Here is a 24,206-nt window from a genome sequence, read left to right on the forward strand (position 1 = left end):
TTAAAAAAAACACGGCACTGCCTAGCCATTAGTTCACGGTCATTTACAACAGCCGAAGAGAGAAAGATAAGATCGTGCTGACCTTGTACACATAAATTTTGGGTAGCTCCCCACCCCCCTCCACCCCTTCTACCAGCCGAATGCCAGCCAGACACGTCACTCGCCAGGCGCCTGCCGTGCTGCGTTGGCGGGCGGAAAGTAACTCAGCAGCACGTGAAACAACATTCAAACAAACGGGAGACGGGAAGCAGAAGTCAGGACATCCCCCTCAAGTTTAAAGAGTGACAAATGTGACAGCTGAAAGGGGGGGGCGACATAAAGGGTCGGTACAAACAGCGTTGCAGAGTTTGGCGGCCCACGCGATGGCTTGCAGTGTTTGCCGGCCGCCGGCCCGCGTGACGTTAATTTTAAGCGCTGACAATTTTAATTCTCTTTTTTTTCTGCACTTTTAAATTGTCCCGGATTATCAGATTCCCGTATTAGCGCGTCACGGATTAACGAGGTTCTAATGTGGGGAAAAAAACTCTTCATCAACCAGGTTTTTATACAAAAGAAAGTTAAGCTCTATTTCCCGCTAAACAGGATAAGAATATTAATTTCGCTAAACAAAACTTTCAATAGGCCATATTTAGCGAGAAAAAACTAAATAGATGAATTCCCGAAGAGGTAGACTAACCACGAGATTACTAGCGCCATTAATCCGTACGAATTCCGTCGCGCGACGCGCGTCACTCTTATCTCTCGCGTCACATAACCAACCTAAACAACAGTCGCCATTCACCATTGCGGTAATATTAACCGTAAATGGTAAACAAATACATAGTTTTCGGTTCGTAAATGATAAATAACTTTGCAAATAGTATAATAGAAAATTATTTTACCGAAAGTACCGTAAATATACGTGGAAATTGATACTTAGGTATGTAACTGTTCAATGTTTATAAAACTTACGGTATTTGTTTAATTTATTGGTATATTTTTTTCGTGTGTGGTTAGTTTTAAATTATTAAATCCTATTATTTTTCGATGAATAATCAAATTTTCTTCCCGAAAAGTACCGTAAACAAACATGGAAAGTTGTTAGGTATAGGTAATTATTCAATGTTATAAGTTTGCAGTAGGAGACCAATGATCGGCTCAAATAATCGGCTACGTTTTGCCGATCATTATGATCGGCAAAATTAACAAAATCGGCCAATTATTACGATCGGGGATCGGCATCGGCCCAGCTCTAGTAATAACTTATGCACCAAGTGAGGCTGTGTTTTTGTTATTCATAACAGATTTAATTATTATTTAGTAATAAAACAGATAATTATTTTAACAGTTATAAATCCTTAAAGTGCAGCTATTTAAGTAATTATTAAAGTAAAAATCAACAAAAACAATCGTGGTTTCATTAGATGTATGCAACATGATATGAAAGTTTATTGGCAACTTGCATTGACACCTGTTACAACCATAATTGCTTTTTACAAGTTGAGTTTCTGTAGCTTAGTGGGACATATGAAATTTTAAGTTCAAAAATTTACAGTTGAAATTTTAAAAACATAGCATTAATCTTTCATTTTTGTAGTTTTTCTGTTTCAAATTCAAATTCTGAAAGTGATTCTTTGGCTATATTTTCTTTTGGCTGCAATAAGATGTTGCATTTGCCCTTCTATGGTATTGTTCTATTCAAAATATTTATACCTATAAATATAATTCACAGCACAATAAAAAAATTGTTTAAATTTTTTGGCACATTGTGCATTTTTGCAAGACGAATATTCCATTAGAAGGGCCAATAACTGTAGTATCATTTTGGTAGTAAGAAACGTGAGAATAGTAATACAATTATTCATTTTCTTGCAACATGCTCTTTAAAATGGACTTAGTCCTGAATGCTTGCTAAAAGTTAATGTTTGCTTTGGAAACAAGGCCCTTGGAAATTATCAATATCTTTGGCCAATGTCCTGTATTTCATAAATTTTTCATTAACAAATTGCACAATGTTTTGATATGAAGGAGCTAAATGAGCATAGTGAATATTACAACAGCATGAGCTTTGAATGCTTTGTTAGACCTATGTACGGCATCTGAATAGTTTGTGGATTAATCATCATTTTGAATCACCTGTAGCATCACTCCCCTTGATTTACACAAATAATTAAGTCTTTACTGTAATTTGTAGTTGTGAAGCTCATACATGCAGTTCCAGTAGAAAACATAATTAGTCAATACTAAAATTTTTCGCAAGTGGGAATAGTGATGAGCGTTGCCTTGGCCTGTGGGTGTACTCTGGGTTACTGTTTCAGGCTGGCCATAGCAACGTCTGTCCCTTGGATAGGTAACCGGCTCCTATGAGTGTCAGCTCCATTCCATCCATTTAGATTCTTTCTCAAGCGGGAAACAATGTGTCAAATTTCATTTTTACTAAAATGATTAAATTAATTACATATTAAGTGCCACTTCAGCAAGCGACACCATCTTACTGTTATTAAAGTAAGAAATATACACTAATCCCTAACTTAGCATGACTAATGCATCCCAAAAATGTTCATGTTATTCCAAATAGCATATTCTGAAGCATTAGTCTCCATAAATAGCAAGGCTAATTTAATAAATGTGTTCCAAAATGTGCAGGGAAATATTCTTTATGTAATATAAATGCGTATAATAACACTCAACAATAAATATGTCACACCATTTATCTTTATAAGTCTACCATCAAATATGACAAATACGACACCGCATAACAGGGGATAGTTATTGTCAGTCAGCTGGTTCACTTGCCCACCCGGGCGTGACCTTCAACTCACGTTGCATACCTTTCTACAAACTTTCCAAACTATCCTTTACTGGCAGTGAAACCGATATTACTGTCAGAATATTTACATCTTGTGACGTGACTCCGTCAGACGTCCCGCATACACCTATACACAAAACAATAAATAACCTATAACATTGGGGGGTGGTACTGTAGCTCGTTGGTAAGCATGGTACTCGAGACCAAGTCTTCTCCCTATACAGGAAGTGTAGGGTATAATTTATGTACTGAAAAGAAACATGATTAGTTCATTCAAGCACAGATTTTATTTACTAGGGTAAATACTAGAAACACAATAAACAAACTTTGAAAAAATAAAAATAAAGGTTAACAAAAGAATTAATAACAAATAAGTTATCAAGTAGATTCACGAATAAATAAATACATTAAATACACATTAAAGTGAAGTCAGCCGGCAAACAATTATCGCTACAACAACATGGCCGTCACCGCAGCTCCGCTGAGGAACAGTATACTTCCCAGTTACCACTACATACATGCTTATAACCAGACGTCGATTTTTCCCAAAACCAAATAATAAATAATAGGGATGGAATAATACTACATTATTTCTTAAAAGATTAAGACGAAAATCGTCCAAGAAACGGTCGTGGCGAACGAGCCATGGCCAACCACTTACCCTCTGACTTGAAGCGAAGCAAAGTTGTTTCAAACCGACGTGGACCCGGCTTCCAGAGAGGTCCCCAGGCAAAAAGCCCCGGCCCCTCCCTGGAAGGAGGTTTTAACTACAAAACTGGGCCACTCCGGAAGAAAAAAAAAACACGAACACCGGGAAAACTTAGCCACTGAGGGAACTGGATGTCCCCCCCCCTTCCCACAAGGAAAAATGAAAAACAACTGAAGTCTGCAATTCCTTCTGCGCAGGCGCGAGCGAGTTTCCCCCTCTCCCTCTTGCGCTGCTCGATTGTTTGTTTCAGTCTACGTTTCCAAAGTCGGACGCCAGATGGCAACACTAATCAGGACAGAGTCCTCGAAACGAGTACACAAAAGCCTCGCGTGGCAGAACAAACAAAATCGACGTTACACAGCGGGTTTTTCTGGAGCGGCGTGTTGCAACCTCTCAGCGGGCCCTGGCCAGCGACCCGCGAGAATTAGCTAACCACGCAGCCTCGCAAAAGCCCGCGGTGCCTGTAAACTAATGTCGCAGCAACCTATATTCCAATACCCGCGTGTCGAAATCAACCGGCCGAGCCTGGAAACGTGCACGTACACCAACACGTTAACCTAACGAGATACAAAAGTAAAATAAAATTTAAGAAAAAAAATACTGAAATTTCCAGACCGCGACAATATTAATTTTTCAAAAATTAAAAGTGCTTATTCGTGTATCACTGCTTGGTTCACATCAATCCTGTCAGGCCCGTGATTTTTTTGATTGCACCATTCAAACTTATTTTCTATGTGAATCATCTGTTAATTTCTGTTCTAGTATCTAATGTAAAATATATTCCCACAAGTACAACCAACAGCATGAGACTTATATAAATGTTTGATAGAGTCCTTATTTTGTACGATTGTGCGCACAGTTGACTTGCTTAAAACTAAAGTGTGACCAACATAAGTGTGGCCTTCGTGACATTCTACATGCCGTAATACTTCTAGTTTTGTCTGAAATACTTGAACACCTTGCCTTACGCTCTCACTTGGAAGCCATGATTCCAGTATGATTCCAACTGCAGGTGCTTGGGCACATACATTTACTGGCATACGACTGGGCAGACGTTGCTTTTTGTTGGTGCGTGCAAGTTCCCTGCCTCTGGCTAGACGCAAGTTCATGGCCTGGTCTATGGCCAGGCAACGGTACGGCCCGCCAGCATTCGCACGGAAGTAAAAACATTTGGTCCTTTACACCCCATATCAGCAACTGAACTTGCCATAGCTGATGTTTGTACAACAGCCAATGGCGTAGTCGGACCTGCGCACACATCTCTTCCCCCTCGTTTATAACTAACTGTATGCCATGGCACATCTGTTGTTTACCAATTTGAATTCACACAATTTGAAGATGTGCTAAGTGAGGGATCGGTGATCGGTGTACTAGGTAAATAATTATCAAGTTTTTAGCAATGTGTTTACTTTTTTACTCTTTTTTTTTACTTTACCATCTTGTTCTGTGAATGTCATTTTCATTACATTAGTCCCCTTAATAAATTAAATTTTACTTCGGGCCATCAATGAGTGTGTGTGATATTTTTTTTTTTTTAATACAAAAACATACATTTATGTTCTACAATAAACCTGTAACTATGAAACCACTTGAGTATATTTTGTATAGTTTATAGCTAAATGTAATTTTGAATCAGTGGCATTATTGTAATTTTTAATAAAATAACTTGTAAAATTTTATTTTACTATTTTATTTAGATATTGCTGGCTTTATTATTATATATTTAGTTTTCATATGATTGAATAATTATATTTGAGTTATAATAAAACCTGTAATTTTTACATATTAAAAGTATGTGTTAATCCTTGTAATTTATAATTTATCCTTGTAATTAATCATTTATTTAACCATATATTAATTAATTAGTCAACTCTTAATGGCAGAACTTATGAAACAATGGAACTTTCTTTTTAAACCCAAATAATCTTTAAAAAAATAATAACAAATAGATGTACAACATGGTTGCTAACTCTTACAGATTATTTTAAGTTAACGTGTTTTATCGCATAATTGTCGCACATTTAATGCCAAAATAAAGTTTGAAAAGTAGGGGTGCGACTTTTATGAGAAATTTTTTTTTGGAGTATAGGACTTTTCATTAACAACATGTTGCAAATCAAGTACATTTAATAAAAAAAAATAGATTTTTTTACTGCGAAACAATTAAAGTTAGTTACTGAAAAATTTATTAAAAAGAAATAAAAATCTTTAAAAATGTGTCTGTTGTCATTCATGAGTCATTTTATCATTGTAACCTACAAGAAAGAAAACAAATTTTTTTTTAATTAAGCAATGAGTAGTTTAAAATAAAACACTGTACCGGTAAATTAAATGATTTAAGTCATCAGAATGAATCGGCATCGCTTGCCTATTTCCATACTTAAACAGTTACTTTCGCCGAGGTTGTTGTCAGAATCGTCGCCGTCACGCTGCCAGTTTTCATCATCTTCACTTTTGTCAATGCTGTTTGAGATACACAAAGCGTTTGGAATCTAACAGCGGGACCAAAAACATCACACGACTGTAATGCAGCGGCCGGACCAAAAACATCATGCGACTGTAATGCAGTGGCCGGACCAAAAACATCATGCGACTTTTATGAGCAAATTGTTTTTATTCCCGATTTGGATGCCCTATAATAACATTGCGACGATTATGCAATAAAACACGGTATGTTGTCAGTTCATAGCTATATAGATGATGCAGTACATGAATCTCGGTTAAGAAGTTTCTTTAAGTTACGTACTGTACATATTATTGAGCACCAGAAATTTTAAATTTTAATTGAATTAAAGTTCACTACCAAATCGACTAAGTTTAATTATAATGAATTCTGGGCAATCATCTCTTTACATTGTTATTAATTGTAAAATGACATATTTTACAAATAAATATTTCTGTCCCCTTCAACAGTTGATATATCAATGTAACAGTGTGTGTGAATCTGCTGACTAGATTCCAAAATGTTGCTTTCAGTTCTCCACATAAACATGAAAATTATCTAGTGTTAGTTACTCTAATCTGTTCAGATGTTACTAATTTAATTTATTTAAATAATTGTAATTGTTTTACTTGATTTTATTTTAGTTTAAATGACTTGACTAGCCTCAGTCTTGAGAGGATGAGAGCAACAAAAATACTTAGTAGGACCACTGGGTGGTAATACAAACAAGCACAATTAAAGAAAGAACAAGATATAAGTTAGTCTCAAAGAGGTGTCACCTATCCCATAAGGGATAACCCTGCTTATTAATATGGTGTTTTTTGATTAATAAAATAGAGGTACCAATTGTAATGTGCATTTATTTTAGATGGACAATGTAGCATTATAGGTATCTGCAAAATACCAGCATCAATTATCTTATTAAACTGTGAACTACATATTATATTTAACCACCTTGTTTTTGATTAAATAATATATAGTAAATAATGTAAACAATAACAAGTAAATTAACTAACTATTATTAGGTTTTATTCAATGCTCATAATAAGAAATAAGTAAATTTTCTTGATCAGCATTATCAAAATTTTTAATTCTACTTTGGAAAAAAATTTTTTTCGCTTTCTACACTATTTTATTTTCTTTAAATGATTCATGCAATGTGGGATTTTGATTAATGCAGTTTTTTGGACATACGCCATTGCAATTTTGCACTGTTTGTCATGGAAAAATTCCATGTATGTATATATATATATATATATACACACACACACACACACACACACACACACACACACAAAGATAAAATATTCACAGAAAACAAGACAGAATCGGCTGATGCCGGACAAATGTTACTTCCGTTTGTCTGACATCAGCTGATTCACTCATATTTTCTGTAAAAAAAAAAAAAATTCATTACAAACAGTGCAAAACAAATATTTCATTACAAACAGTACAAAACTGCAATGGTGTATGTCCAAAAAACTGAATTAAATAATTACTTTACGTGCTGTTTGATAATTGCCTAATACAATTTAATGCTTTCCATTTGAATCAAATTTTGAATATATCACAATATTCATGAATTCAGGAACATTAATATCAAATTATTCACAAATATAGAATAATTTTTTAATATTTGCAGATCCTTAATAACTTGGGGTGGGAAGGTATGGGGAAAGGGGGGGGGGGCTTATAGCACAACTGGGTCTGTGTGTTTGACTGCCTCTACGTAGGGGAAGCCAACAATGCCAGCAACGTAACAAAAACAAGTCAAAAGCAGTGCAAAAAATAATTACACAAAGCACAAAATGTATACTGTCCAAACAGGGTGTTAAAATTTTTATTTGTGAAACATTAATTCAACAACAGTTGACTGTACATGCATTTACAGCTGAAAACATACTCGATTGGTAAGAATTGTTAAAAGACTCATGTAACACACTACATGCCCATGGGTGAAATTGCAAGTTTTAAAACATACATTAAAATACACCAGCAAACTGCATAAAAATTATTTTCAAGCTTTAAAAAAACAAACTTAAAATGGTTTATAACAAATGCAGTCACATAGTTGAAAAAATATTAAATAATCCTCATATTAAAATACTGTTACTTTAAATAGTGTCAAAGTATAATACAACAAATCTTATTTAATTTGTTTTAAAATTAACACATTTTAAGCATTGTTTAGCTTGAATCGTTCAAGGAATTTTGTCATGTCTTCTGTCGATGGCTCTGCTCCCTCCCATTCTTGCTGGGTGCCTTTCTCTTCATCTGCTTCACCGTCTGAAGCATCATCAACCAGCAGATTCATGTGCTTGATGTACTTGGGGAAATTATCTCTGACCAGGATGAACGGATCGTCTTCACGAAGAGACTCGACAAAGCCAAACCAGTAGATAACCAGTCCTGGACCATACCTGCAGGAATAAACACAAAGGGACAAAAATTTGTATTATAGGTACTTTCATCTGTTTCATAGTCTAATTGGTAAATGCAAACTTTGACAAGTGTAAGCATACAAAAATTTAGGGTTCCCACTGTCTTTCTTCAGTCATTTTGCCTCTAAATTCACAAATGAAACCTGAACACCAAAAAAATTACTATTTTTTTATATGATAACATTTCAATATCATTCATTCAGATTCCGCTTTTGTAGACTCATTCCATAGAGGAGTTTGAGCACATGCATGTGAGTGACTGTAAGTACATATACACACACACACAAAGTGGTTGAGCAATCAGTTCTTTTATCTCTTACCAAGATGATTCTGATTTGATTCTTGGCAAGGTCAAACTCGGATTGTCGCAAGTAGTAAACGCGTGGGATCTCAAATGACGCCTAACACCACACGGCAGTTCACAACAAGCAGCGAGACCCACCGGGAGCAGTAGCGCTCGTACTGGTGCTCGAAGTACAGGCCGTGCACCTCGCGGTCGGCGAACAGAGCCTTGCTCTCGATCCAGTTGACGACGCTGCAGCCGACGGCCACGGGGTACACCAGCAGCAGGTCCGGGGTCTTGTCGAAACCCCGCGCCCTCAGCCGCGCCTCCAGGTGGAAGGTGAGGTCCGCCTGCCTCGCCGCCTCCACCAGCTTAAGCTCGTACTCCTGGCCGAGCGAGCTGGGCGACAGCACACGGGCACGCTTCTACACCACACATCCCACATTGGGGAGCGTTCAAGTATTACGTAACGCAATTTTTTGATATTTTTGACCCCCCCTCCCCCCTATGTAACGCACCGTAACGTTTTTCTGTACACCCCTCCCCCACCCCCCTAGTAAAACGTTACGTAACCCCAAGTGACCATTTTTACCTAGTCACAATTATGTGGCGTAACGTACCGTAATAAGTCACTAAAATACCTTTGTTATTGTTTTAATCGCGTTAATGTTATTTATTAACATTTGAAATGTCTTGTTTTTAAAATCAAGAGCTTTCTAATGTTTTTTTTGTCCTAATAAATTTTTACTACTCAATCATACGTTTAGCAATCATACATTTAATTACGTCGTTTTCCTGACTTGGCCCTGTCCTTACACACTTTTTGCTTTATCCGCCATTGTTCTTCTCATGTATTCTCCTATTTTAGCATTTTACTAATAAAGCTATTAAAATCAAATAACAAATTTTATTTCTAATAATTTATTTTTACCTTTGGAAATGCAATTACAAACATAAAACTAACTGAAATAAAATATATTTGTCAAAATATAATCGTATTTAAGAATACGATCGAACGAAAACGACAACATTTAAAATAAAATCAGCCATAATTAAAATAAGTAGATTGTAAAAAAACAATTCAATTTGAGTTTTACTGCTCCTCTATCCATGGGTTTGCCAGCCACTCAGATTCTTTCATTACTGGCATCCGGAGAGCAGACGAAGAGGGTTCCGGAATTGCTAACCCGCTTGCATCATCTTGCATCGTTTTCGTCTTTGTCGAGCCAATCGGCATCCTCAGACGATGTTTCACAGCGACGCACAATGCAGAGAAGCTCATTTGCCCTTCTTGCAGCAAGTCGCTGTGGCCGTACTCGACTTTCACGAAGGTCTTGGGCAGTCTTGCCATGCATTTAACGATTGTGCATTTGCACACTCTTGTGGGGTGTAAAATAAATCCCACAGGTTGAACATACTCGGTTCTTTAGGTCGGATTATACTGATGGACAAAATAAATTGTAAGGCATCTGCTTAAACCCTTCTAGAGGAGGCGACAGATCAACAGACAACCTCACAAGAAGTGGCGAAAACTTGCATGATCCTTTGTCTATCTGACTAGGTACCACGAGCTTGTTTTAACAACTTTACTGGAGTGACGAGAAAAACTATCACAGCTGTTGATAAATATATATATATATTTTTTGCTTTACGTTTGGAGTTAAAAAAACATTATTCAATAATCCTGTAAAGCAAGCAGAAGCAATTTTGTGAAGGTAAAAAAAAATAAGTTATCATGCCATTTGAAATTTTGAGAAAAAAAGTTTTAAAAAATGCGTGAAAGAATCTGTCTCTTCGTGACCGTTCTGAAGGGTTAAAAAAAATGTGACGTAACGTGTAGGTCAAACCCCCACCTCCCACCCCTGTAACACATCGTAACGTTTTACAAGATCCTCCCCTCCCCCCAAATTCGTTACGTAATACTTGAACGCTCCCTTGCTTTGAGGCCATCACTAGAGACAATATTTTATTTATGTAGGTATATATTTGTAATATGCCTACCAACAGTTTCAGTCATTTCAAGTGGGATACAAGCTGTATTTTAAAATAAAGTATTGATTACAAAAATGTTTCAGAGAAACTTACTCGGGACTCTGAAAAAATATGGACAGCAAGCATTTGCAATTGCACGTACACATCAGAATCTGTAAATAAAAATAAGGTTTAATATGAAGTATGTATGTTACCATTTGGGGGAACACAATTATTTTCACAATTCACTTTGAATAATCCACATATTAAAACAATGGGATTTATTGAGTTTTGGATGTTAATGAATGAAATTTGCTTAATTTCAATAAAGCGTTTTTTAATTTGGTTTATTTTCAAAACTTAACTTCTTGTGCTTCAGTGTTACTTGGTGTATTTACATGCATTTAGGTCTTATATGGTGCACTGCCTCTCATTTTGGTGTTATTTTGGTTTTATCAAAATTCATGCCACATCTTGTCATTAGCTTCCCAACAGAAATGTCAAAATCATGTGTCAAGGCAAATGTAGTTGGTGTGTTGTTGAGGTTATAAATTTTAATTGCACTTTACGTGCCCACATTTCAATGCAATATTTGAGATATTTGAACAGTAACTATAAGAATAGATGACAGAGAAATGAAGATAAAGGTACAATGTAAGTCCCTTGAGTGATTTTAAGAATATGTACAGGATGTTCCATGTCTAAATTTTTTATAAAAACACGTGTTTTAGCCATTTTCACTCTCATAAAAATACATTTTAAAACAAATTACTGAAACAGATCAACTCATCCACATTCTTAAATATTTTTTGTAAACAGACACCACTCTGGCATCTTGAACGGATTTCAAATGGTTTCTTCTGAACCTCTGCACACAGTATGTGCGCCCAGGAGTAAAAGCGAAGTAAAGGTAAACTAGGGCATGACCTCCCAAGAGTTTAGTGTGGGCTCAGGAGCACTTGGGTGCCATCTTGTGGTCACAGATTTAAAATGTGGCATTGGATTGAACCTGCAAAACTCGCCACATGAGCACGATGCCACCAAGGACGCAGCCAGGATCTTTAGTGTTTGCTGCTATGTACTCGCATCTGGAGGATTAAAGACTTACAACCCGTGTTTGAAGAATCATGCTGTTTAAAACATCAACCTGACAAAAGAAGGGACATTCAATAATTATTAACTAAATTTGGCTTGGCTTGTAGGTTTTTCTCTCGTAAATTTGTAAGAAATAGTATCTTCCAAGATGACGGGGATAAAACCCACAAGCCAAGTCAATTAAGACAATAGCTACAACAGCATTCAAACTTTATCAACTATTAATATATTTGTTATAAAATCCAAAACAACAAATATTGTTCCAATTATATGGTGATGTTCTCAATTACATATTTTTGGTATTGAATTAAAGCTGACTTAAAATAATTGCAATTTCTTAGCAGTAGAAAGGATAGTATTTTATTTCAGCTAGTTGAAATTAATTAATGAAACTCACTGTTTATAAGTTGTTGCAGCTGGCCCATACTGATCGTCATATAAGACACACTGTAAAAAAAAATTATAACGTTAAGATTGATAATGTGTAGACCATACAAATTAAAACAGTAATCTGAATATAATTTTTTTCCTGGAGTACTAAAACCAATGTTTTGACAATAATAATTGCATTTTATTTCATCTACGGTGGAGAAGCTAGAAATAATTTTTCTATGAACTTCTACTTCTAGGCTCAGATCACAAAAATATGATACAACTCGGTTGTAAAAATATGTCAAGAAACCTATGCTTGAATATTTAAAAACTAGAATAAATAAAGGTATATTTCAGTTATTTGAAAGTTTTTTTTTTACAGAATTCTGCACAAATTTTCATTTGAAAATTAATATATATCATACTCTTTCATTTACTTTACTTCAAAAAATTTTAAATTTCAGGAATATCAGTACAACTAGAAAACTTTGAATGCTACAGTCAAATGGGGTAAAAAGAAACAGTCCCTCAAAATATATTTTAATACAATTAATTCTTCAATCAACATTACTTAAATGTTATTGATAAATAACTTTAAAAATAATAAAAAAATCAATTTAAGGTTAATTAAGAGGGTTGTTTCTATTCACCCTGCTTTACATTACTATTCAACCAGAAAAATGATTGTACAGACAGCTCTAACATGTTGCAATGGACTGGTGAGGAAAATGGTAGTTTGTAAAAACGAGCTAATCACTTCCATCACGCAACATGTTTACTATGTGAAAATCTGTATTCCAATGCATAAGGAATCAACCCAAAATCACCGTAGTGATAGGCTAGCTCGCAGAGTGCACAGCCATTCAGGTTCATTGAGTAAACTATACATAAATATAATAACCATTATGATACACTCTGGTTGTGAATAAGGATTTAAACCATATTTCCAAGATATTGTTGCAGGTGTCATGGTACAGCAACATGTAGAAATGAAAAAGGACAGTACATACCATGGAAACTTCATGTGCCAGTATCTTATCATGAATAAGGGTGGTATCTTTCATTAACCGTGATATACTCCGCTTCAAGCCTGCAAAATATTTATACAATGATTTGTAAAAGAAAACATCCAGCAAAATATAAATAGGTATTAAATGTATTCTTTAAAACATTTTAACAATAGGTAATTATTTCTGTTATTATGTATCCAGTTGTAGTTTAACATAATCTATTTAAAGAAAGAAAGGAATTGGATATGTTTGTGATGCAAAGCTGCATAATTAATAAAATATATTTGATTATGAAAATATGTATAAAACTATGAGGGACATTGTTCCCATGAGCGATTGTCCTGTAGAAAATATCAAATTGTATTTTAAAGTAAAATATTGAAATTATGTAGTTAAATGTGTTTGTGATTAAAAAACTATACCATAACCAAAATATATATGATATTGAAAATATGGATTATAATTTTTCTTTATAAACTGGATATGCAATAGGAACAATTACAGAAAAGAATCACCTCAACACACACAACACACAATCTGGTTTATATTTTTGCAAACCATATCAAAACTACACACTGCTCAAACGTATAAACGTATCTTTGCCATAGTATTTTAAGTATTTAATTTTAAACATTTAACTGTAGCGCATATTTTTCTCATAATTCTTGCTGAGGATGGCCACACAAAATGCACACTGAATATTTTCTGGTTTTTTCCAAATTTTCCATGGCTTCAGAACATTTAATTTCATCCAGACCTATACTGAAAGAAAAAGTTACTTCAATTTGATAAAACTATTATTAACTTACGAATCTTGTGTACCTCTTACACCAATGCTTCTCAATACACCATCTATAGCCATCTTCATTCTTATCTATTTATACGAAACATTCCACTGAAAATAAAAATATTGCTGAATGATTACTCTGGTTGTACACATATAGTTCACTGTAGCTTCTGGTATCAATACCCAACATTTTTCACCATCCACAAATAAATATGCTCAACTCCTTCTCTGGCATTGCTATCTTGTGATTACTACTACTTATCGAGAAGTGACCTAATAGTGACAGCATTAAATGAAAGTGGTCAGACAAGCCAATTCTCAGTGCCGCTTTTCAGTAATTTTTATTTGCTCAGCAGTCATGATAGGCATTTGCACAACGGGCCATTATTTTACGTAAGGCTAATTTTTTTTTTCTGCCAGAGAAATACAAACATGTCTTTAGCACACCCAAGAATGCAAAAGAGCAATTTCTATGCAATTTTTGCATTTCAGGATCAAAACTTAAAAAATATATATATATTGATAGTGACCTAGCTTAAGCAAAAACTAAATTCAATAACATGTCCATGAATGTAACTTTTGCTTAAGTAGTGGAGTTACTGTTCTACACTACAACTTTTGACTATGAAGATAACTAGTACAAGGCACGCTTGGGAATCTCAAATCCATAAAGGCAAAAATAAATGGCTGGGGGAAAGAACTTATCCCATTTGCACCACCTGCTTACCAGGATGGCCACATTACAATACAAAGGGAACAGAAATACAGTATTTCTACTGTATCAGGGCCCTCATGTGGTTTGATCCCAAAACTATGGCAATACTCAGTCAAACTTACAAGCATTAAGCTGGTGCGCCAGTGGTTCATAGCGCACTACAATAATGGACGTCTCTCTGTCTTAAGCCTACGTGCATAACCATACAACAATCAACCATATCAAACAATCACCAGGTGTCCAAGTCACCCATTACCTTTGTCGTGAATTGTAGAGGCTTAATTGGCCACCCATTCTTTTACTGTGCTGGTTGCAACTGGGGACAAGATGACATCATAACTTTATAGCTGGAACACTTATATCATTTAAGTTCATGAACTACCTAACTATTTATGATTTCAGAAGAGGACAAAACTACTTAAATACATTTTCAAAATATTTTTAGTAAATTCATGACTATTTAGATACATTTTACTACTATTAATTTTTCCATTATTTATTCTTTTTATACAGTTTAATTATTACATGCTCTTTGGTAGTGTGAATTTAATGTTAGCATAAATTCATTTTATTTTTGAAGGCGATGAATTCAAATAGCTACGCCTCAGTTCACGATAAAGCCATTTTTAACTCATACTGAGGGCTCTAAATATAATAAGGATGTAAAATAAAATGTTTTCTTATAGACGAAGTGTTTTTTGAAAACTGAAAATAAATTTACCCACTAGGCACACAAATGTCTTGCAAATGTACCAAACTACCACACAGAAAATTGTAAAATGTTTTATAAATATACTTACCAGAAAACTCAATACCCGCTTCATCTGAGCCTGTCGGCCTGTCAGTTTTCGTCATCTTGGTCTCTATTTTCAGCTGGACCAGTTTATTTCTTAGCTCTTGCAGCTCTTCCCTGAAGCCTTCTTCCATCATCTGTGAAGCTACGGTCACAACTTTACAGCAAGACTCTTGATTCGTCGAGGTGGCGGCCTCTAACGTGTCAGGTTTGGAGTTCTTACAAGGTCCCGAAAGCTTGCCCACAACACTTTCCTCGACCTCCACTCCAAGTATCTCTTTGCTTTTGCTAGACATTTTCTGGTTCGCTGATGTCGTCCCCTGCTGAAACCGTGGCTGCCTCTCGGAGACTGCCGCTTCCTTGGTTGCGGAACCAAGTTCACCAAGCTTTGAACTTGAAATACCTCTACGCTTTATGACCTCATCAACTGCACATTCGTATTTGCCCGAGCTATTTGGAAAAATCTGATCGACTATTACTAGCCTTTCATTGTGTACCGTGCCTAGTCTGACACAACCTGTATCCTCATTATTAACAGACCCTGAACCTGGCATTCTCTTATCTCCTCGTGATTTTAGCAATCCATTTTGTAATGCAGAAGGTGCTCTGTGCCTCTGATCTGCTGGGATAGTTGCACTGTCTTTAATTACTTCAGTGCCGACGGTTTCGAAAACTGTGTCAGTTTCAGGCAGCGAGACATCATCCAATGATTTAGAATCTACGCTGTTTTCTTCGACAGATACATCTTCCGACACTTCAGAAACAGTGTTGTCAGATGTTTGTCTGTCACTCAGAGAATGACTCACAGAACTGTCTTCAGAAACACAGGGTAACTTACAGTTTGGTGGTTTGACACTTCTCACAAACAAAGTGGGTTTGCATGTGTTGAATTTGTTGTCCTCACTCACGAAGTGTTGATCCAGAATGAGTCTTGCCAGTAACGCCGGAGCTAAATCAAATTCTAATGACATGCGAAGCAATATTCTGGACTCTCCATTAGCGACAGCAGACTTGTACCTTAACAGAAACAGAATAAATAATATCAGTAATAATTTCCCAAAAAAAGATAGACCATATTATTAATTTAGTTTTTAGTGGAAACAGCTATTCTGTTCTAATTAAAAATGCCTTTATTTTTTGGAAATAAAGAGTAGTAATTCCAAAAGCTAGAAAAGAACACACACACAAAAAAACTCTCCTGTTTATGTCAACAGCTACCAATTTGGAAATTTATTTGATTTTCTATCGTTTCTCAACTCCGATTGAAGCACTAAAAATTCAGCTTAAAATAAATCCAGCAAGTGTTTGAAGTCCTATCAAATTTCACATTGTACACTGGTAAGTCCAATAAAATCATGATTATGTCTTCATTGTGAACAACTACGATCTCTTCTATTTATGGAGGCCCCAACATGTTTTTGAAATTCAGATACTATATCAACATATTTGGTTCCTTCAGGAAGTGTTCACAGGGAAAAAACCATAGATCTTATGTAGACACCAATCTTACAACAAACCAAAGGTTTTGTAATGAAGCATTTTAGATATAATTTTTATTATACATATTGGGTTTGTACTATAGCAAACTGAAGTACTGTAATAATGAACTAGGTAACAATTTTTTTTTTAAATTACTAACCTGTATTGTAATTTATTCTTTAAAGTTGGCAATACATTGTTTATAAGTAGGTATGTATAATGTTAATAAAAAATTAGCATACAAAGTAATTTATAACTACCTTCTCATGCATTTCTACATTAAAAATAAAATTATATTTATAGATTTTGTAGTCTAAAAATAATGTGATGGTTGCAAGAATTCTTTTAGCTAAAAACACTACAATGTTAACAAAAAAAAAACTCTTGTAAGAAACTTATTTACAAACTTGACAAACATGCTTGGTTATAATTTACCATACAAAGCGACTTGTGATCACTAATTAAACTCTTGGTGCAAATACATGATTATTTTGTGCCACAAACAACAATAAATGTTTTTATCACCAGGAAACACCAGGCCTTCCTATACCTTCAATTAAAAAAGAAGAATATTATAAAGACAAATGCTTAATTATTTGCCAAACACTGAAGACGCAGATTGAGATAGAAATTATATTATAAATTTTAAATAATTCTATAAAAAAATATTACCTCTGGTATAGATCCTCAGCCATGTCCTTGCACTTGAAGTGTCTAACCCTCATGCGACGCTGGTAGTAGAGAGTGTAAATACTTTCCAGTGTCAATTCAGGAACCCTAGAATGTAGAGTCGATTAATACATAAACAGGTAAGAGTTTGCTGGTTTATGTTACACTTGATTTTTTCTCCCATTTTAATTTCAATAGTTCAGGATTAAATAAGATTTACATCTTTAAAAGGAATCTTATATAAAACATGTAAAAATTATTTTTGTAGCTTAAAATAGTAACTACTAACATATTTCAATTATAAAAAATTTCTTTTAACTGTTCAAGAATATTATTTTAATTTTTAAATTTGAAATAATCAATATATTTTAAAACATACATGCATTATATCCAATTCTTTTTTCTTTTTTTTTTTAACTGAATTAAAGCCTGAACAACCCCAGTGGAAAGCATTCCTCACGAACACACACGCCACCTAAACTATTCCATTCCCATACTTGCATCAGTCTGAATTCATGGGCATCAACCTACTATTTGGAACATTGTGATTAAATAATAACTCTCTCCAGCTAAGTCACACGGCAGTTGCCAAGCATTTCTGCATTTCTCCCTACTTGAATTGTGAAATCCTTAACTGCCCCACATTCCTTGTCAATGCAAATGATAGACTAATTATTCACCCACACAAACTGTCCTTACTGGCAAAGAGGTTTTCAACTCTCTATTCTTCTCCTCAATCTCTGGATTTTCTTACAATTAAGTTCTTCCTACTCCTATAGCAGTGGTTATCAAACTTTTTGAAGTCTGACACATTTAAAACCCTATACTTAAATAATTTTAGGTGTCTGCACCATAAATAAATTTTGAAAAAATATTACACAAAAAATATAATTGCTAAAAAAAATTAATTTAAACATACCTTAAGTTTAATCAGGCTTGTTTACAAACAATAAAGAGCAACTACATCATCGTAGTGAACTAAATCACTGAGCAAAACCTGTAGTTTTTCAATTAACACATAATAATGTGTTAAAAATTGTTGTATATCCTAATGAAATGGTATAGGCTGATAGAGTAATCATAATTATTTTTATATCTGGACATAGATTTCTCTGTAATGCCATAGGCCATACCAGTGCACCCTGGTGCACACTCTGAGAACCATTGTCATTCTCATCAGCTTATCATTCTCAAGTCTCTTCCAGTTTCCATGCACAGCATTTCACAGGATTAAGGTTTTGGAACCTAGTCTGGCCGTCCTGACTTCTATTTCCCTTGGTTTTCCTAAATCACTCCACAGGTACACACTGGTGTGGTTCCTGTGTTTAGTGTGTTAGTGTCTCTAATGACTTGTTGTTGACAAGACATTGAGCCCAAAAAAAAAAATTGGTTGTCTGTAAAGTCGGTTTACGGACGATAGTTTAACGTGACAACATCATAACAAAACATTGATGAAATGATTGATCCAGAAGAAAAGGAAATATCATATTCGGCCTGAGACTGAGCCGTAATAGGTTTTTGCAACCAAACCATTTATGCATTAAAAATATTATATTCTTTGAGGAAGAATTTTTTTTTTTAAATTTTCTATCTTTTGTATGATAAAATCTACCTCTGCATACTTTTATGAATAAAATTGAATCATTTTTATTGAATTATCAGTATTTTGTATGGATACAAAGGAGTGAAATGAAATATACAATTTAATTAATAAATTTACTTTTATTTGCATTCATTATTCAAATATATTTATTATTTTTGAAATGTTACGTGCGCCGTATTTATTTTTACAAGTAAAATTACAAAAATAAATTTCGCACCTGCCAGGATTCGAACCGACAACCTTACAATTAGAAGATAGCGCCGCTGATCGCTCACCCACAAGGCCATATTTGATAATTAATAGTTTCAGATGTTATATATATATTTATAAAAATTTTGTTCACGGTAGGGGAATAATATTAACATGATTTTATAACAAATACGCATCCCAAATACACCAAACTTATTTATAATGTGTTACAATATTTTTTAAAACATTGTGCAAAAGATCCCGGGTGTAATTTGAATTATTATGTGTAACTGTTTAACACCATTGTTGGTTCAAAACGTATTTGAATTTTGAACATTACTTTTAAATAACCATACCGATTGTGCTGAAAATCGGTGGACGATCGTTAAATTACATAATATTACTAATTCAAATGACGAAAATATGATTGAAAAGTCAAATTGATGGTTGTTCCAATCGAGTGGAAGAGAGATGCCACGCATGCGTACAATGAGCAAACAGAACACATCCGTAGTGGGACACTTTTTCGTGCGTGCAGCCGGCGTTCATCGATTTAATAGACATTGTCACGTCAAAAATTCCTTGTTCCCATCGCCACCTAGCTACTCTCCCTTCAGTTCCCTCCCGCACCTTGATATGCACCTACAACCCTGCCACAGCATACACCAGCACAGGTCTCCTGGAAGCTCTCATGCAAGGAAGGCTTTTGTAGCTGGTGGCTTCCGCTATCCTCTCCCCTCCAGTAACGTACTCTCTTGCACCCTGTTCACTCTCTACCCTCGGTTCACCCACATTTATCTCCATACTCTCCCTTTCAGTCCAGACTCCAGTTCTAATCCTTCTCCTTCATCTGCTTTGCCATACACCACATAATAATCCACAAATACCCTCATACTCTATTCCTATTATCTTTCCTGTATTAGTGACGGAGTTGGTAAAGAGCAGGGTTGTTGCTACCACACCTTCCTCCAACGTCTTTTCTTGCAGTTTCACACTGTGTCCTATTTGTGAGGAAATATGCAATCAAATTCCCAGCACTGATATTTTGCCTTTCACCCCCATCCACTGTCCCCATCAAATAAGCAAGCAGAACCTTATATACCGGTATTATAAAATATTTTTTTTTTCTTTCAAAATCAGTGTGTAAGCCACTACCTGCTTCCTCATACCGAACTGTACCATGGCTTTGCAAGCAAGTCTGCCATTTGAATGGCATGAGAGTACCACTCTCTAAAATCATTTTATTTGCTATCACTCCTTCCACATACAAGATCACTATTCTTTCCTTTACTTTTCCAACAGCCCATGTGAGACTCACTGTCCTATAACTGCTGGGGTCTCCAAAAGACCCACTTCACTGTGTAGTACTGAAGCGACAACAGGCTCCTTTCTTAATGCGGAAGTTTTCCTGGTAAATATGTAATTGGGCGGTATTTGCGAAAAAAAATGTTAAAAATCCGAAAATACCTTTATTGTGTGCTCTTCAACTTCCTCTTTTCATTAAAAGCGGCGGAGGTAAGAAATTCCAAATACTTTAGGAGATATTGAATTTTAAAATTTCATCATATGTAGTTGAGCGGTATTTGCGAAAAAAAAATTTTAAAAATCCGAAAATACCTTTATTATATGCTCTTCAACTTCCTCTTTTTATTAAAAGCGGCGGAGATAAGAAATTCCAAATACTTTAGGAGATTTCGAATTTTTAAATTTCATCACAATACCAGTGCATTGATGTGGCAATTATCATTGTTTCTTGTTTACGTACGAGTATCTACTTTTTTTATTGGATAATGATGTCACGTGATTGTTCGTGATAGGCCAGAATTCAAACGAACCAATACATGATTATTTAGTTAATTTATTGTTTAAAACGGTGTTTAATTACCGCCTCCAACTTAGGTGAGTTTTTAACGTTTCTAATTTTAAAGTCTTATTTCTTATTTTGATAAGGTTGCGCATGTAATAAGTAACAAAATAAAATTTACGAGTTGTTACTGTGCATCCTTTGTTACGGGTTTGTTAGGTAAGGTCAGTTACATTATAAATAATTTAAAACTAAAGAATAATTAAAATTAATTCACATTATTTTTAATGTCGGCTTAGTTTGAAAGTATTAATAATGTAACTGACCTGACCTAATCAACCATTTTATTAATTACGCAGTGATGATTCACATACACGAACACACGGCAAAATAACAAAAATGGCGTCGCTCGAATGGTTACACAGGTCTTGTATTGCAAAATTAAAAAATTCTATATCTCCTAAAGTATTTGGAATTTCTTATCTCTGCTGCTTTTAATGAAAAGAGGAACTTGAAGAGCATATAATAAAGGTATTTTCGGAATTTTAACATTTTTTTTTCGCAAATACCGCTCATCTACATATGATGAAATTTAAAAATTCGATATCTCCTAAAGTATTTGGAATTTCTTACCTCCGCCACTTTTAATGAAAAGAGGACGCTGAAAAGCATAAAATAAAGGTATTTTCGGATTTTTAACATTTTGTTTTCACAAATACCGCCCAACTACATATTTACCGTTTTCCTTCCTCCAAACAGCACAAAGTGATACCTTACAATAGCTTTAACCATTTAAGTTTCACCATCCTATTACCTAATCTATCCTTCCTTGCCACTTTCATCCTTACTACATCTTTGATCTTTATTTCTAATCTCCCTAAATTCTAGTCTAAATAGATTAAATGATTACTCCTTGTTTTCCACAGAAACTTCTCCAATCTGTCCCCTGAACCCTTAGATAATGTAATATAAGTTATTTAATTAAATGGATAAAATTTCTTACATTGGGTATGCTTTTTGTAATATTTCCATGCATTTCCTGCTATGTGGAACACTATCTTGAGATACTGAACGCAATATCCTCATAATATTCTTATACACATCATCCCTCATTTTCTTAACATTTATGAAGATGATATAATAAATCAACAATCCGGCTTTCCGGCAGACATCACATGTTATTTTGAACTCAAACAAAAACATTCATTTTCACAATATGATGAATCGGATGTAACGTTAAATAGTCGATATGTACAAAATTTCGATACATACAGAAAAGTTGATACAGGTGGAGCCAAGACGTTAAAACTTCTTTTTTCCGTTTGAATTTCACATACGAATATGGCGAATTTTGTTTTAATTTAGATCAGCTGTTATAGACTGCTGTTATAAACTACTGTAGTTAACCTGTTTGGAAGAAAATGAAATCAATATATTACTGTTAAATATACATTTTAAAAATCCAAAACGAATCTAAATAATATATATGTAATGGTACGAGTTTACATTTTTCTCCAATTTAACCTCAAATATAACAAAAGCTGATACATTTGTAAACTAACAGCCGCCAAATTTGAGCATAAAGTACACTGATATTCCCACACCTTCGGGGCATTTTTGGCTTCACCCACATTTTCAGAATCAGAACTTATGCTCTTTATACCGAATCTAAAATATTTTCCATACACAGTGACAACGTTAGGGCCGTTCCCGTGGTTCGGAGTCGCTGCCCAGCTGCTCCGGTAGAGAGGGTACCTGCCACGTGGCAAGGGAACTACCCTAACTTAGGTGAAATAAAAGAGTTTTTGACGTTAAGGTGTGTTTAATGCACACGTCACACACTGTACATGGGCTGTCACGGCTCCCTTCTGTGACAGTCCATCAGGGCGAGGCCCAGCTCCACACACCTTGAGCGCGACACGACACTACCAGTGACCTGACTGGCGGTGACACGACAGTGACGCGACTGACAGTGGCGTGGATAACAGTGACGTGACTGGCAGTGACGCGAATGACGATGACACGAAAGACTGACGTAACTGCCGACGCGAACGACGGTGACGTGACTGATGGTGACGTGATTGACGGTGACGTAACTGACGATGCGAACGACTGTGACGTGACTGACGGTGACTTGACTGATGGTGACGTGACTGACAGTGACGCGAATGACGATGACATGAAAGACTATGACGTAACTGCCGACGCGAACGACGGTGACATGACCTTCGCGACCGCGCTCTCTCATGCCACTTAGGCGACTGACTCGACCCACGCTCCGCGACGTCCCAGCGGCCTTCCCCCTTGCCGCGCGCACATGAATCTCCCCTCTTCCCTTCGTGTGCGAGTGCGTGGAGCCACATGGTCACAGGCGGGGAGACGCGACTCAGTCGCCCGGGAAACACATCTACAGGAACACAACAAGACAAAAGATATTCACACCCTCACATAATTACATAAACAAAACCTTTGTTACACTTTTGCGCACGGGCGCCGGCGCACACGCAAGCCTGAAGCAGCAACGGGCAATAATGGCCTCAGCGAGCCAGAGGAGCACTTGGGACGACGTCAACAGTACCTCGAAAATATCACTTTGTTGAAAAATGGCTCAAGGAAGCACGCAGTTGATAAATTACTTCAAATTGATTTGAATGAATATTCGGTAATTCTTGATCTTGTTCGTTTCTCTTCGGCCCTTAATTTAAGCCAGGTCCCAGCCCTGTTAGTACTGCATGTCACCCTAGCGTAATGCGGTCACTTACGAAACCACCAAAATCAGATGTTAATGTGTTAATGTGCCAGTGGTAACTTCAAATGAGGACAAATGCCGTAAAAAAAAATGTGATAGTAACTCATGTTATGTTTATGTCTCCTCAAAACAGACTAGCAGACATATGTGATATAGACAATATGGTTTGTTGAGAAGACATAAAGAGAGGGGGTAATGAGTGAAAGGGGAGGAATTCTTGCCACAGGTGAAAGCCCAATTGCAAGCGAAACATGTATTATCTAACCTAACTTCATTCAACACTTTACCTTGAAGTCGTACCTCCTA

General features: G+C 35.6%; 1 protein-coding gene across 1 annotated transcript; it reads right to left on the reverse strand.

Annotated features, from left to right (window-relative positions):
* Positions 1–7,751: 7,751 nt before the first annotated feature.
* Positions 7,752–22,402, reverse strand: LOC134530718 (uncharacterized). Its single transcript, XM_063365827.1, has 7 exons — positions 22,155–22,402; positions 17,559–17,663; positions 15,415–16,424; positions 13,113–13,192; positions 12,128–12,177; positions 8,824–9,063; positions 7,752–8,360 (listed from the first exon to the last, which is right to left on the reverse strand). Exons 1-7 carry the CDS (start codon positions 22,352–22,354, stop codon positions 8,117–8,119), a joined length of 1,929 nt encoding a protein of 642 aa, XP_063221897.1. The 5' UTR covers positions 22,355–22,402; the 3' UTR covers positions 7,752–8,116.
* Between the last annotated feature and the right edge of the window lie 1,804 nt (positions 22,403–24,206).

Source organism: Bacillus rossius, chromosome 3 (assembly GCF_032445375.1).
Source record: "Bacillus rossius redtenbacheri isolate Brsri chromosome 3, Brsri_v3, whole genome shotgun sequence".
NCBI lineage: Eukaryota > Metazoa > Arthropoda > Insecta > Phasmatodea > Bacillidae > Bacillus > Bacillus rossius.

Coding starts and splice junctions, on each gene's coding strand:
- LOC134530718 (XM_063365827.1), bottom strand. CDS start 22,354: ATGTTTTTGTTTGAGTTCAAAATAACATGTGATGTCTGCCGGAAAGCC. Junction 17,664..22,154: donor TTACAAAAAGCATACCCAAT/GTAAGAAATTTT, acceptor TCTACATTCTAG/GGTTCCTGAATTGACACTGG. Junction 16,425..17,558: donor GCTGAGGATCTATACCAGAG/GTAATATTTTTT, acceptor GTTTCTGTTAAG/GTACAAGTCTGCTGTCGCTA.